The sequence below is a fragment of the Scyliorhinus torazame genome, chromosome 4, assembly GCF_047496885.1.
Source record: "Scyliorhinus torazame isolate Kashiwa2021f chromosome 4, sScyTor2.1, whole genome shotgun sequence".
NCBI lineage: Eukaryota > Metazoa > Chordata > Chondrichthyes > Carcharhiniformes > Scyliorhinidae > Scyliorhinus > Scyliorhinus torazame.
The window spans coordinates 116,882,173-116,894,817 of NC_092710.1; the positions used below are offsets into that span (position 1 = coordinate 116,882,173).

At 53.6% G+C, this 12,645-nt stretch overlaps 1 protein-coding gene across 1 annotated transcript in view; it reads right to left on the bottom strand.

Moving 5' to 3' along the window:
- The window catches only part of LOC140411422 (pecanex-like protein 2), a 429,375-nt gene that overhangs the window by 132,748 nt on the left and 283,982 nt on the right, over window positions 1-12,645 (bottom strand). Inside the window, exon 28 of the mRNA XM_072500529.1 lies at window positions 12,363-12,596. Within this exon, the coding sequence (XP_072356630.1) occupies window positions 12,363-12,596 (234 nt within the window). The remainder of the gene's footprint in view (window positions 1-12,362; window positions 12,597-12,645) is intronic.

Below are 12,645 nucleotides of genomic sequence, written 5' to 3' on the forward strand. Positions count from 1 at the left end.
TATCAATACGGAACGGTGACATTTCCTTGTTGATTAATGGTTAGTGTGATATGTGGAATGTTATGTAGTTGATTTTCAAATCTTTGTTCATGTTCACATTTTTTGCCAATGAAATATTGCTCAAGTGGATTCTCGTGGGAACACGTGCCAAGTCTCAGACGGTGATTATTGCATGACTAATTCAATCAAACTTTGAAGCCTGAACAGTTTGCCTGACCTCGAGAAGCTTCAGCACCATAGAGGCAGCAGCCAACAATCAAACAGTCAAGAGCTGGGCTTCAGCACTGGGACAACCTCGCGATCAAAGGATTATTGTGTCGATCAGGGGAAGGCTCCTGAGCACGGCCTCCCTAATGTTCCCGGCAGGGGTCTGGGGTCTACGGGCTCCTGCTGTGGCCCTGGGTGATTGTGCAAAGGTTTTCCAGCACAACTGGTTTGGAGGATGGCACTTTAATAGAAGGCGAGACATTTAAGTGTGGGGGATGTTTGGGGGATTTGAGGTCCTGGGGTGAAAGCCCTAACTAATTTTCAGTCTCTTTCCTTCTCCAAATCCTTACGGATATAACAATATGGCTGATTATGTCGGTCCCGAACTTCCGGTTGCGGCGATGCGGAGCTAAGCCGCACGTTTCGGCGGCTCTCGCGACAACGGACTTTCGGGCTCTCCAGAGGAGCCCCAACGGAACTTTTTTGAATTGATCCCATGTAGGAAGGTGCAGTAAGGTCCCCCCTTACGATATATGGCCGAGATCAGCGGTAGAGCGGAGAAAAAAGAGGCTCTGGAGCAGCGGCAAAATAGAGGGGGAAAAAACAAGATGGCGGAGGGCAGAGATCGAGCAGCATGGGGGCCGGACCAGCAGGAGGTCCTTAAGCGGTGTGGAGGAGCTGAAAAAAGAGGTGCTGGCGCCAATGCTGTTGGCGATCGAGGGGCTGAAGGAGACCCAGAAGACCCAGGCAGTGGAGCTTTGTGAGGTGAAAGATGAAATGAATGACAACGAGGACGAGATCCTGGGCCTGGCGGTAAAAATGGAGGCGCATGAGGCGGTGCACATGAGGTGGGCCGAGAGAATTGAGGTCCTGGAGAACAGGTCGAGGAGGAAGAACCTCCGGATTCTGGGTCTTCCCGAAGGAGTGGAGGGAGCTGATGCCGGGGCGTATGTGAGTACGATGCTCCATGCGCTGATGGGTACGGAGGCCTCTCCGACCCCCCTGGAGCTGGAAGGGGCTCACCGGGTCCTGGCGAGGAAACCCAAGGCTGATGAGCCGCCAAGGGCGATAGTGGCAAGGTTCCATCGATTCGTGGACAAAGAAAGTGTGCTGAGATGGGCCAAGAAGGTGCGGAGCAGTAGATGGGAGAACACGGTGATCCGAGTTTACCAGGATTGGAGCGTGGAGGTGGCAAGGAGGAGAGCTGGCTTCAATCGGGCCAAGGCGGTGCTGCACAAAAAAAGTGTCAGGTTCGTCATGCTGCAGCCTGCGCGACTGTGGGTCACTTATCAGGACCGACACCATTATTTTGAAACGCCAGAAGAGGCTTGGACCTTTATTCAGACGGAAAAACTGGACTCAAACTGATGGGATGTGGTTGTGGGGGGAGATGTTGGTTGTATATGGGGTTGTAAATATGGGTAAAGAATAATTCATGGGTGGGAGGATGGATGGGGATGTGGGTAGAGTTCTGGTTCAAATTCTTAAAATTTCCCTTTTTTCTTTTCTGTAGACGAGATGATGATAATGGGGAATGTGGGCGTCGGTGCTGGAGGGAGGTGAGACTCGGGGATGAGGGAGCTGGGATAATGGCTGCAACAGGAGCTGCACCACAGGGGGCGGGGCTGGTTCAGGAAAGCGCGGGCTTTTTCCCGCGCCAAAAGGGGGGGGGGGATGGAGGAAGGCAAGGAGGAGGAGAGACTCCCACGCGGGGAGATCAACGGGAAGGCGGGGGAAGCCGGGGTCAGCAGAAGTCAGCTGACTCTCGGAAGTAATAAGGGGGGAGCAAAAGAGCTAGATGTGGATCTAGCGGAGGGGGGGGGGGGGGTAGGGGGGGAGAGGAGGGATTCTAGGTTTGCTGCGGCACTGTCCGAGGGGGAACTGAAAATGGAAGAGGTGGTCGGGGCGGGGTTCTCCGCCTGGGGGACTGGAGGGTGCGGGAGGCGCGAGCACGGGACTGGCCTAAGATAGGAGATGGCTAGTCGGGGGGGTGGGGGGGTGGGGGGGTGGGGGGGGGGGGGGGGGACCCGCCAATCCGGCTGATCACGTGGAATGTGAGAGGCCTAAATGGGCCGGTTAAGAGGGCCCGAGTGTTCACGCACCTAAAGGGACTGAAGGCAGACGTGGCCATGCTTCAGGAGACACATCTGAAGGTGGCAGACCAGGTCAGGTTAAGGAAGGGATGGGTGGGACAGGTGTTCCATTCGGGGCTGGATGCGAAGAATAGAGGGGTGGCAATACTGGTGGGAAAGCGGGTGTCGTTTGAGGCCAAGAACATAGTAGCGGATAAGGGAGGCCGATACGTGATGGTGATTGGTAGGTTGCTGGGGATGGAGGTGGTACTGGTGAATGTATATGCCCCGAACTGGGACGATGCTGGATTCATGAAACGGATGTTGGGTCGTATTCCAGACCTGGAGGTAGGGAGCTTGATAATGGGTGGGGATTTTAACACGGTGCTGGACCCAGCATTAGATCGCTCCAGATCTAGGACGGGGAAGAGGCCGGCTGCGGCCAAGGTGCTTAGGGGGTTTATGGATCAGATGGGGGGAGTAGATCAGTGGAGATTTGCCAGGCCTTTGGCCAGAGAATTTTCTTTTTTCTCCCACGTGCATAAGGCCTACACCCGGATAGATTTTTTTGTTCTGGGCAGGGCATTGATCCCGAAGGTGGAGGGAACGGAGTATTCGGCCATAGCCATTTCAGACCATGCCCCGCATTGGGTGGAGTTAGAGCTGGGGGAGGAGAGGGACCAACGCCCGTTGTGGAGGTTGGATGTGGGACTGCTGGCAGACGAGGAAGTGTGCGGGAGGGTGGGGGGTGTATTGAAAGGTATCTGGAGGCCAACGACAACGGGGAGGTGCAGTTGAGAGTAGTATGGGAGGCGCTGAAGGCGGTGGTCAGGGGAGAGTTAATCTCCATCAGGGCTCATAGGGTGAAGAGAGAGGGCAGGGAAAGGGAGAGGTTAGTGGGGGAGATTTTAAGGGTGGACAGGAGCTATGCAGAGGCTCCTGATGGGGGACTACTCAGGGAGAGACGAAGTCTCCAGACGGAGTTTGACCTGTTGACCACAGGGAAGGCAGAGGCACAGTGGAGGAAAGCGCAGGGGGCGATATATGAATATGGGGAGAAGGCGAGCCGGATGCTGGCACATCAGCTCCGTAAGAGGATGGCAGCGAGGGAAATAGGTGGAGTCAAAGATGGCAGGGGAACTACGGTGCGGAGTGCGGGGAAAGTGAATAAGGCTTTTAAGGCATTTTACGAGGAACTGTATAGGTCCCAGCCCCCAGGGGGAAAAGAGGGGATGCAGCGATTCTTGGACCAATTGAGGTTCCCAAGGGTGGAGGAGCAGGAGGTGGCTGGTTTGGGGGCGCCAATTTGGGTGGAGGAGCTGGTTAAAGGACTGGGGAGCATGCAGGCAGGGAAGGCCTCGGGGCCGGATGGGTTCCCGGTGGAGTTTTATAGGAAATATGTAGACCCCGTAACTGGTAAGGACCTTCAATGAAGCAAGGGAGGGGGGGACCCGGGAGGGGGGGACCCTGCCCCCGACAATGATCTCTTTGATCTTGAAGCGGGATAAGGACCCACTGCAATGTGGGTCGTATAGACCGATCTCGCTCCTTAATGTAGATGCCAAGTTGCTGGCAAAAATGTTGGCCACGAGGATTGAGGACTGTGTCCCGGGGGTGATTCACGAGGACCAGACGGGATTCGTAAAGGGTAGGCAGTTAAATACTAATGTGTGAAGGCTCCTAAATGTGATAATGATGCCATCGGTGGAGGGAGAAGCGGAGTTAGTGACAGCCATGGACACGGAGAAGGCCTTTGATCGGGTAGAGTGGGAGTATCTCTGGGAAGCGTTGAGGAGGTTTGGGTTTGGGGGAGGGTTTATTAGTTGGGTTAAGCTCCTGTATAAAGCCCCGGTGGCGAGTGTGGTCACGAACCGGCGGAGGTCGGAGTATTTCCGGCTGTATCGAGGGACGAGGCAGGGGTGTCCCTGTCCCCTCTGCTGTTTGCATTAGCAATTGAACTTTGGGCCATGGCGTTAAGGGAGTCAGGGAAATGGAAGGGGGTGGTTCAAGGGGGAGAGGAACATTGAGTGTCGCTGTACGCAGACGACCTGTTGCTGTATGTGATGGACCCAGTGGAGGGGATGGTGGAGGTAATGCAGATCCTACGGGAGTTTGGAGATTTTTCGGGCTATAAGCTCATTGTGGGAAAGAGTGAGCTCTTTGTGATCCATCCGGGGGACCAGGGAAGAGGGATAGACGACCTACCGTTGAGGAGGGCGCAAAGGAGCTTTCGGTACTTGGGGATTCAGGTAGCTAGGAGCTGGGGGGCACTGCACAAACTTAATTTGACGCGGTTGGTGGAACAGATGGAGGAGGATTTTAAAAGGTGGGACATGTTGCCACTCTCGTTGGCGGGTAGGGTACAGTCGGTTAAAATGGTGGTCCTCCTGAGATTTCTTTTGTATTCCAATGCCTCTCAATTGTGATTACTAAGGCCTTCTTTAAGAGGGTAAGCAGGAGCATTATGGGATTTGTGTGGGCGAGCAAGACCCCGCGGGTAAGGAGGGGGTTCCTGGAGCGTAGCAGAGATAGAGGAGGGATGGCGTTGCCGAATTTGGCTGGGTACTCTTGGGCAGCCAACGTGGCAATGATCCGTAAGTGGGTGATGGAGGGAGAGGGGGCGGCGTGGAAGAGGTTGGAGATGGGGTCCTGCAAGGGAACGGGCCTGGGGGCGCTGGTGACGGCACCGCTGCCGCTCTCGCCGACAAAGTACACCACGAGCCCGGTGGTGGCGGCAACGCTAAAGATCTGGGGGCAGTGGAGACGGCACAGGGGTGCGACGGGAGCCTCGGTGTGGTCCCCGATCAGAGACAACCATCGGTTTGTCCCAGGAAGGATGGACGGGGGGTTTCAGAGCTGGCATCGGGCAAGGATTAGAAGAATGGGGGACCTGTTCATTGACGGGACGTTTGCGAGCTTAGAGCTGGAGGAGAAGTTTGGGCTACCCCTGGGAAACGCTTTCAGGTACATGCAAGTGAGGGAATTTCCGCTACTCCCGGCACAGGGGATTCAAGATAGGGTGATTTCGGGCGTATGGGTCGGAGAGGGCAAGGTGTCGGCGATATACCAGGAGATGAAAGAAGAGGGGGAGGCTTTGGTAGAGGAGCTGAAGGGTAAATGGGAGGAGGAGTTGGGGGAGGAGATTGAGGAGGAGCTATGGGCTGATGCCCTAAGTAGGGTTAATTCCTCTTCCTCGTGTGCCAGGCTTAGCCTGATACAATTTAAGGTGGTTCATAGAGCGCATATGATGGGGGCGAGGCTGAGTAGGTTCTTTGGGGTGGAGGACAGATGTGGGAGGTGCTCAGGAAGTCCGGTGAACCATGTACATATATTTTGGTCATGCCCGGCACTGGAGGGGTTCTGGAGGGGAGTGGCGGGAACAATATCTCAGGTGGTGAAAGTCCGGGTGAAGCCAAGCTGGGGGCTAGCACTATTTGGAGTAGTGGACGAGCCGGGAGTGCAGGAGGCGAAAGAGGCCGGCATTCTGACCTTTGCGTCCCTAGTAGCCCGGCGAAGGATCTTGCTAATGTGGAAGGAGGCGAAGCCCCCCAGCATGGAGGCCTGGATAAACGATATGGCTGGGTTTATCAAGTTGGAAAGGATATAGCTTGCCTTGAGAGGGTCTGCGCAGGGGTTCTACAGGGGGTGGCAACTGTTCTTAGATCATCTCGCGGAGTGTTAGATGAAGGTCGGACAGCAGCAACAGCAACCCAGGGGGGGAGGGGGGAGACATCGTTCGTTGGGGGGGGGGGGGGGGGGGGGGCGGGGTTTCTCTGGGGGGCATGTGAGCAAGAAAACACATGAATGATCCGGAAACTGACATGTACGGGAAGAATCCAATGTACAAAGTTCTGTATCGTATTGACTTGCTATGTTCATGTCTTGCCACGCGAGTTCGCTTTCTTTTCTTTGTTACGGGGGGGGGGGGGGGGGGGGGGGGGCTGTTTGTAAGGTGGAAAATATTGTTGAAAAAATTCTTAATAACAACATTTTTTTTTTAAAAATGATTATGTCGGTCCCACATAGGCTGTCCTCACGGTGTTAGTGGAAGAGCAGGCGTCCAGATGCCAGAGAAAGCAGCAGCATCGACGCAGGTGGCTCCCGCATACCCTGAATACCTATCCATCCATAAAGCCAAGAAGGAACCCAGAGGGGGATGCCAGCAATGGCCCAAGGTGCACGTGTCGTTGGTCTTCCGAGGAGATGACGGACAGCATGTGCCGCAGGAGACTCTGTTTCAACAAAGAGATAGCGTGGCACCTACGTCCTTGCGGACTGGCACTCTGTGGAGGAGGAGGAAACCAGCTCCCGGTGGCTGTGAAGGTCCACAGCCCTGAACCGGTGTGCCACCGGTTCATTCCAGGGCTCAAGCAGATACCTGTGCAGCATTTCACATGCTACAGCCCACAAGTGCATCCATAAGGTCACTGTCCGTATAGTAAGGGTACCACGGTAAATCCCTGCCTGCTGGCTCCGCCCAGCAGGCGGCGTATAAAAGTGTGTGCTCTCCGATGCTGCAGCCATTCTGGTTCCAGCTACAGGAGGCACAACATCTTGCTCAATAAAGCCTCGATTGTTCCACTATTCTCGTCTTTCTGGTAATTGACGGTGCATCACCAGGTATGCCCTAAGTCAACTTCCGTGACAGCCATGGAATGAGTGGTCGCACGCATGGTGGCGCCTGGATGAAAACAACCCTTTAACCCCATCAAATGGGCACCAAAATTATCCACAACCCCCCCCCCCTCCCCACCAACCCAACCTAAACCCAGCAGACCACATCGATGAGGAACCCAAAAAGAGGAAAATTAGAAAGTGCCAGCTGCCTACCAAGAAGGCCAACAAAGACGATAGAAGGGAAACCTCGACCTCGGAGCCACAGCGGTGGAAATGGCGACGGCCATCATGAAGGAGATGATGGCCAAAATGGAGCGGCAGCTGGAGGCCCAGGTATCAAAGACTAGAGACCTGGAAAAGGCCGCCACAGAACAAGGAGACCAGATCACGGAATTGGAGATGCAAGTGGCAAGCCTGTTCAAAACTCAGAAGGGCCTCAGGGAGAAAAACGACGACCAAGAAAATAGGTCTCGTCGCCTAGACAGTAAAAGCGCATATGGGTGAGAAGGCAGAGTACGAAGGCCAAGGGAAACAAAGATAGGAAAGAATGTGGGCAGAGCGGCGGGGGGTAGACAGGGGGACCAGATCAAGAAGGGAACCGCTACACTACACTGTCCGCGAGTATGGTGAAGGAGGAGGCCGCGGCGCGCCTCTCAGGAGAGAGGGGACGCCTGGCAGGAGGAAGGAGAAACAGGGAGGTTCAGGGGAAACAAAGGGCAAAAGATGGGGGTGGGGGTCAGGGGTATGGGGGGATGAAGAGAAGTAGAGCCAAGGGGGGGGAGACTAGGAGGGGGAAACACAAGGGCAAGGGGGGAGAGGGGGAGCGACGGGACGTGGCGTGTGGGGCTGTGGGGTAGGTAGAGTGCTGGTTGCAACGGGCTGCACGTGAAGACGGCGAGAAAATAGTAGCATTTGGCGACCATCTTGAATGGCCCAAAAACGAGGGCAGGCCCGATTGGACAAGGCCGGGCCCACAAGGTGAATATGACTAACCCCCACAGGAGGGGGTGGAGGGGCAGCCACCCCACAACCACATTGGTAGATGGAACGTGAGGGGCCTCAACGGGCCGGTGAAGAGATCCAGAGTTCTCACCCATCTTCAGAGTCTGAAGGTAGACATAGCCTTCCTATAGGAAACACACTTGACGGAGAGAGACCGACAGCAGGTAATAAGGGCTGGGTGGAACAAACGTTTCACTCATGTTTCGATACCAGGGTGAGGGGGCTAGCCATATTAGTTAGCAGGACAGTCTCATTTACGGTGACGGACACAATGACGGAACTGGGGGGGGCAATTCGTTATGGTTAGCGGGACCCTGGAAGGGGCCCCGGTAGGTTTGATAAATATATAGGCCCCAAACTGGGACGACGCAGAGTTCATCAAGAAAACAATGGCTGAAACCCCGGACTTGGACACCCACCGTCTAATCATGGGGGGGGTGGGTTGGAGAAAGGCAGGCCCATTGCCCCCCCCCACTCCTGCCCAAGGAGACTGCATGCAACTTTACTCACCGATAAGGAATTCAAAGGTAAAATATCCCAAGCCATCAACAATTGAGTATCCTGCAACTAGAATGGGGAGGTTTCACTCAAATTCTGAGAAGCACTGAAGGCGGTGAACAGGGGGGAAATCATAGCTTATAGGGCCCTTTGGGACAGGAAGGAAAGGGAAACCAGGCAGCAGCTGATCAACTCCATACTGGAGATGGGATTGGCATTATTCCACGACCCAACTTTGGAACTGCTGGCAGAAAGGAAAAAGCTGCAGATGGAATTTGACTTGCTCTCCACACAGAAGGTAGTCCACCAGCTCCGCCAGGAACAGAGAGTTTTATTACGAACATGGAGACAAAGTCAGCCGCATGCTGCACACCAGCTAAGAAAACAGGCTGCCACGAAAGAGAGCTCAGATCAGGGACAATAACGGTAGGATGGTAGCCATACCAAATGAGGTCAATAAGGCCTTTATGAAATTTTATTTAGGGGGCCTCGGGAAGGGAACAGTTCCTTGATAGGCTGGACAGATGAGTAGCGGGGAAGGAAAAAAACAGGCGCTGCAAGCACCCCTAGGGCTAGGTGAAATCGTGGAGTGCATCAACTCCATGCAGTCAGAGAAAGCGCCGGGAACCGGATGGGTTCCAGGCAGACTTTTACAAAAATATTTTCAGCAGTGCTAACCCCTCACCTGCTGGAGATGTTCAATGACTCACTATCTAAGGGGGCCTTCCCACCCAGGCCTCCATTTCATTGATCCACAAGAAGGTCAAAGACCCGATAGTGTGTGGGTCATACAGGCCCTAAACACTGACATGAAACTCCTGGCGAAAGCTCTGGCTAGGCGACTGGAGAGCTGCCTGCCAGATGTGATCACGGAAGATCAAGACTGGATTTGTGAAAGGAAGACAACTAACAGTGAACATCTGACGCCTACTGAACATAGTAATGAACCCATCCAGGGAGAGTATACCAGAGGTGAATGTCTCCCTGGAAGCTGAGAAAGCCTTTGATCGAGTAGAATGGAGGTAACTCATGGAGGTGCTTGAACGTTTTTGGTTCAGAGAGGGATTCACCACGTGGGTGAAGCTCCTGTACAGCGCTCCTATGGCGAGCGTACAGACAAACACCACCTGCTTGAATACTTCGGCTGCACAGCGGAACAAGGCAGGGGTGCCAATTATCCCCGCTCCTGTTTACGCTAGCAATTGAGCCACTGGCTATCGCCCTTAGATCAGCGGATTGGTGGATGGGCATTTGAAGAGGGTGCAGAGAGCATAAGAGTTTCAATCCATGTGATGGCCTGTTCCTCTACATGTCGAAACCACTAGCCAGCATGCAAAAGATAACTGCACTCCTAAGGTAGTTCGGCGCCTTCTCAGGTTACAAACTCAACCTGGGTAAGAGCAAAGTCATCCCAGTGGACTCCCAAGAGTGAGGATCAGAGCTGGAGGAACTACTGTTTAAAGTAACCCAGACCAAATTTCAGGTATCTGGGGGTCCAAGTAGCCCACATTGGATTGGATTGGATTGGATTTGTTTACCGTCACGTGTACTGAGGTACGGTGAAAAGTATTTTTCTGCAAGCAGCTCAACAGATCATTAAGTACATGAAAAGAAAACAAAAAAAAAAGAAAATACTTAATAGGGCAACACAAGGTACACAATGTAACTACATAAACACCGGAATCGGATGAAGCATACGTGGTGCAGTGTTAATGAGGTCAGTCCATAAGAGGGTCGTTTAGGAGTTTGGTAGCAGTGGGGAGGAAGCTGGTTTTGAGTCTGTTCGTGCGTGTTCTCAGACTTTTGTATCTCCTGCCCGATGGAGGATGAGGATGGATGGAGGAGGCTCCACAAATGGAACCTCGCCAGATATGAGGAGGAAGTGGAGGAGGAACATGCGGCCTTGCCTGAGGAGGAGGAGCTGGACCAGGCAGGGATGGAGCTCGAGTCCAGGGAGGACTCTCAGGAAGAACTGGAGGATGGAGGACAAACGGCGACGAGGGTCTGGCGTGCCCCGAGGACCAGGGAGGCCCTCATCCTCGCCCGCTCTCATAGGACGAGGCTTTGTCAATTAGCTCCCCCCTCCCCCATTCCCTTCCTTCTCCTCCATTCCCTTCCTCACCCCTCATTCCCCTCCTTCCTCGCCTCACTTCCCACATTCCCCGACCGCCCCCCCCCCCCCCTTCCCCCCGCTGCCTCCTCGACTTTGTTCAACCCTCCCAGAGTAACATTACCCCAGGTTAATGGGCCTATGTCGGCACTGTCAATATACAGGAGAGTGATGATAACTCACTGTGACCTCAGCCTATGCCAAAGTCTGACTCCTGTATTGCTGCTGACAGCGCGCTCACACTCATCCTCTGAACGGAGTTTGCATCGGGGGCGTTTGATCTTGGACAACAGTGCCCGGGGGAGCAGGCAGGCGTGCTTTGAAGATTATCAGGACTGAGGCTTCACATGTATCAGGTGTAACATATTTTAATAGTGAACATTGGACATTTCCATTTCTCCTACACATAGTGACCCCCCCTCAGTGCTCTTCAATCTTCTTGACCTTACGGGGTCTAGTGCGACCTCTAGGTGTGACCCCAGGATGCACAGAGTTGGAGACAGCCTGCTGCTTTCTGTGCCCTGTGGCCTTTGATGCCCTTGGTAAACGTCCTCTGGAGGGCCTGGAGCTGGGGAGACCAGTGCCACCCTGTTCTGCCCGCTGCCCTCGAGATGCGCCAGTCAGTAGGGGGGAAGTGTGGGAGGGGGTGGTGGGGGGGGGTAGATTCGGTATATCTGATGGCAGGCCCAGGTTGGCCTCCAGTGCTTTCTCCTCCCTGACAGTGGCTGTAGGACCCTGGGGTCACCACAGCATGGGGGGCAGTTGGAGCTTCAGAGGCCTCTGCGTCACCTGGCGCTCTCAGTCTTGGCACTTCTCCGTTGTCTACATCATAAGAAAATAAGCACTAGGAGCAGGAGTAGGCCATCTGGCCCTTCGAGCCTGCTCTGCCATTCAATGAGATCATGGCTGATCTTTTGTGGACTGAGCTCCACTTTTCCACCCGAACACCATAACCCTTTATTCCTTTAATGTTGATGCTCTCAGCGATGCTCCTCAGTAACTGGGCCACACTCTGCAGTGTCCCGGCAATGTCCACCTGCATCTTGGACAGGGCCCCTCAGCAACTGGGACATGGTGTTGAGGCCCTCAGCCATGGTCATCACAGACTGAGCCATGCCTTGGATACCACCACTCAAGACTCGGACGTTGGGCTCCAGGTTTTTCACTCATAGCCTCGGTGCCATGCATTGTTGCCATCTTATCCTGCGCCCGTAGCCTTTGAGACTCCTCCAACTGGTTCTGCATTCGCTGGAATGTCACTGACATCCCATCCTGAATCTCACGGCTGTGTCCTAGCATCTGCATCAGCTCTGGGATAACGTTGTCCAGAGGCTCATCATCTGAATGGGAATTAGCTGAGTCGGGTGATCCAGCAGGCCCCCCGACTGCTGACTCCCTTGGATGTTAGTGGGCGGGTAAGTGGAGCTGAATCCACAAAAAGATCAGCCATGATATTATTGAATGGCGGAGTAGGCTCGAGGGGCCAGATGGCCGGCTCTTGCTGCTAGTTCTTATGTGGAAACCGCAGCACTGGCATAAACCAGCTGAACCAAAAGGCCTGTTCCTAGAGAGACGCAGAGTTAACGTTTGAGTCTGTATGACTCTTCTTCAGAGTTAAAGAGTCATACAGACTTAAAATATTCACTTTCTTTCGCTCCCCATAGCAGCTTCTAAGTTTTTGCTTTTATTTCAGGTTTCCAACATTTGCTATATTTGCAGTTAGTATTATGGCCTGTTTTTACATGTGCACTCCATGTAAGACTATATGGACTATATGGAAACAAAGGGAAATGAGCATGATGACCAAGAATGAGATTATGGGAGGGTGAATTGAGGAATATCATTTAATTGTGTACCTTTGTCCTTTTACTGGTGCAGTGCTGAATCCATTCCAAATAAGCATTACAGAAGCTGGCTCTTGAGATTCCCTTGAGGCAATGGTCATAGTCTTCATCAATGTTCACATTAAAAACCCCTGGGTCCCTGTCGATGTAATTCCATGCTGTGCACGGATGCAGAGCTTCCTGTATGGATTCATTGCTTAACCAGTCTTCCAGTTTCGGAGAGCGGATCAAGTAATATATTATGCTCTGTCAAGAAAAATTCATTAATACACAATCTCATCTCACTGTTGTAACA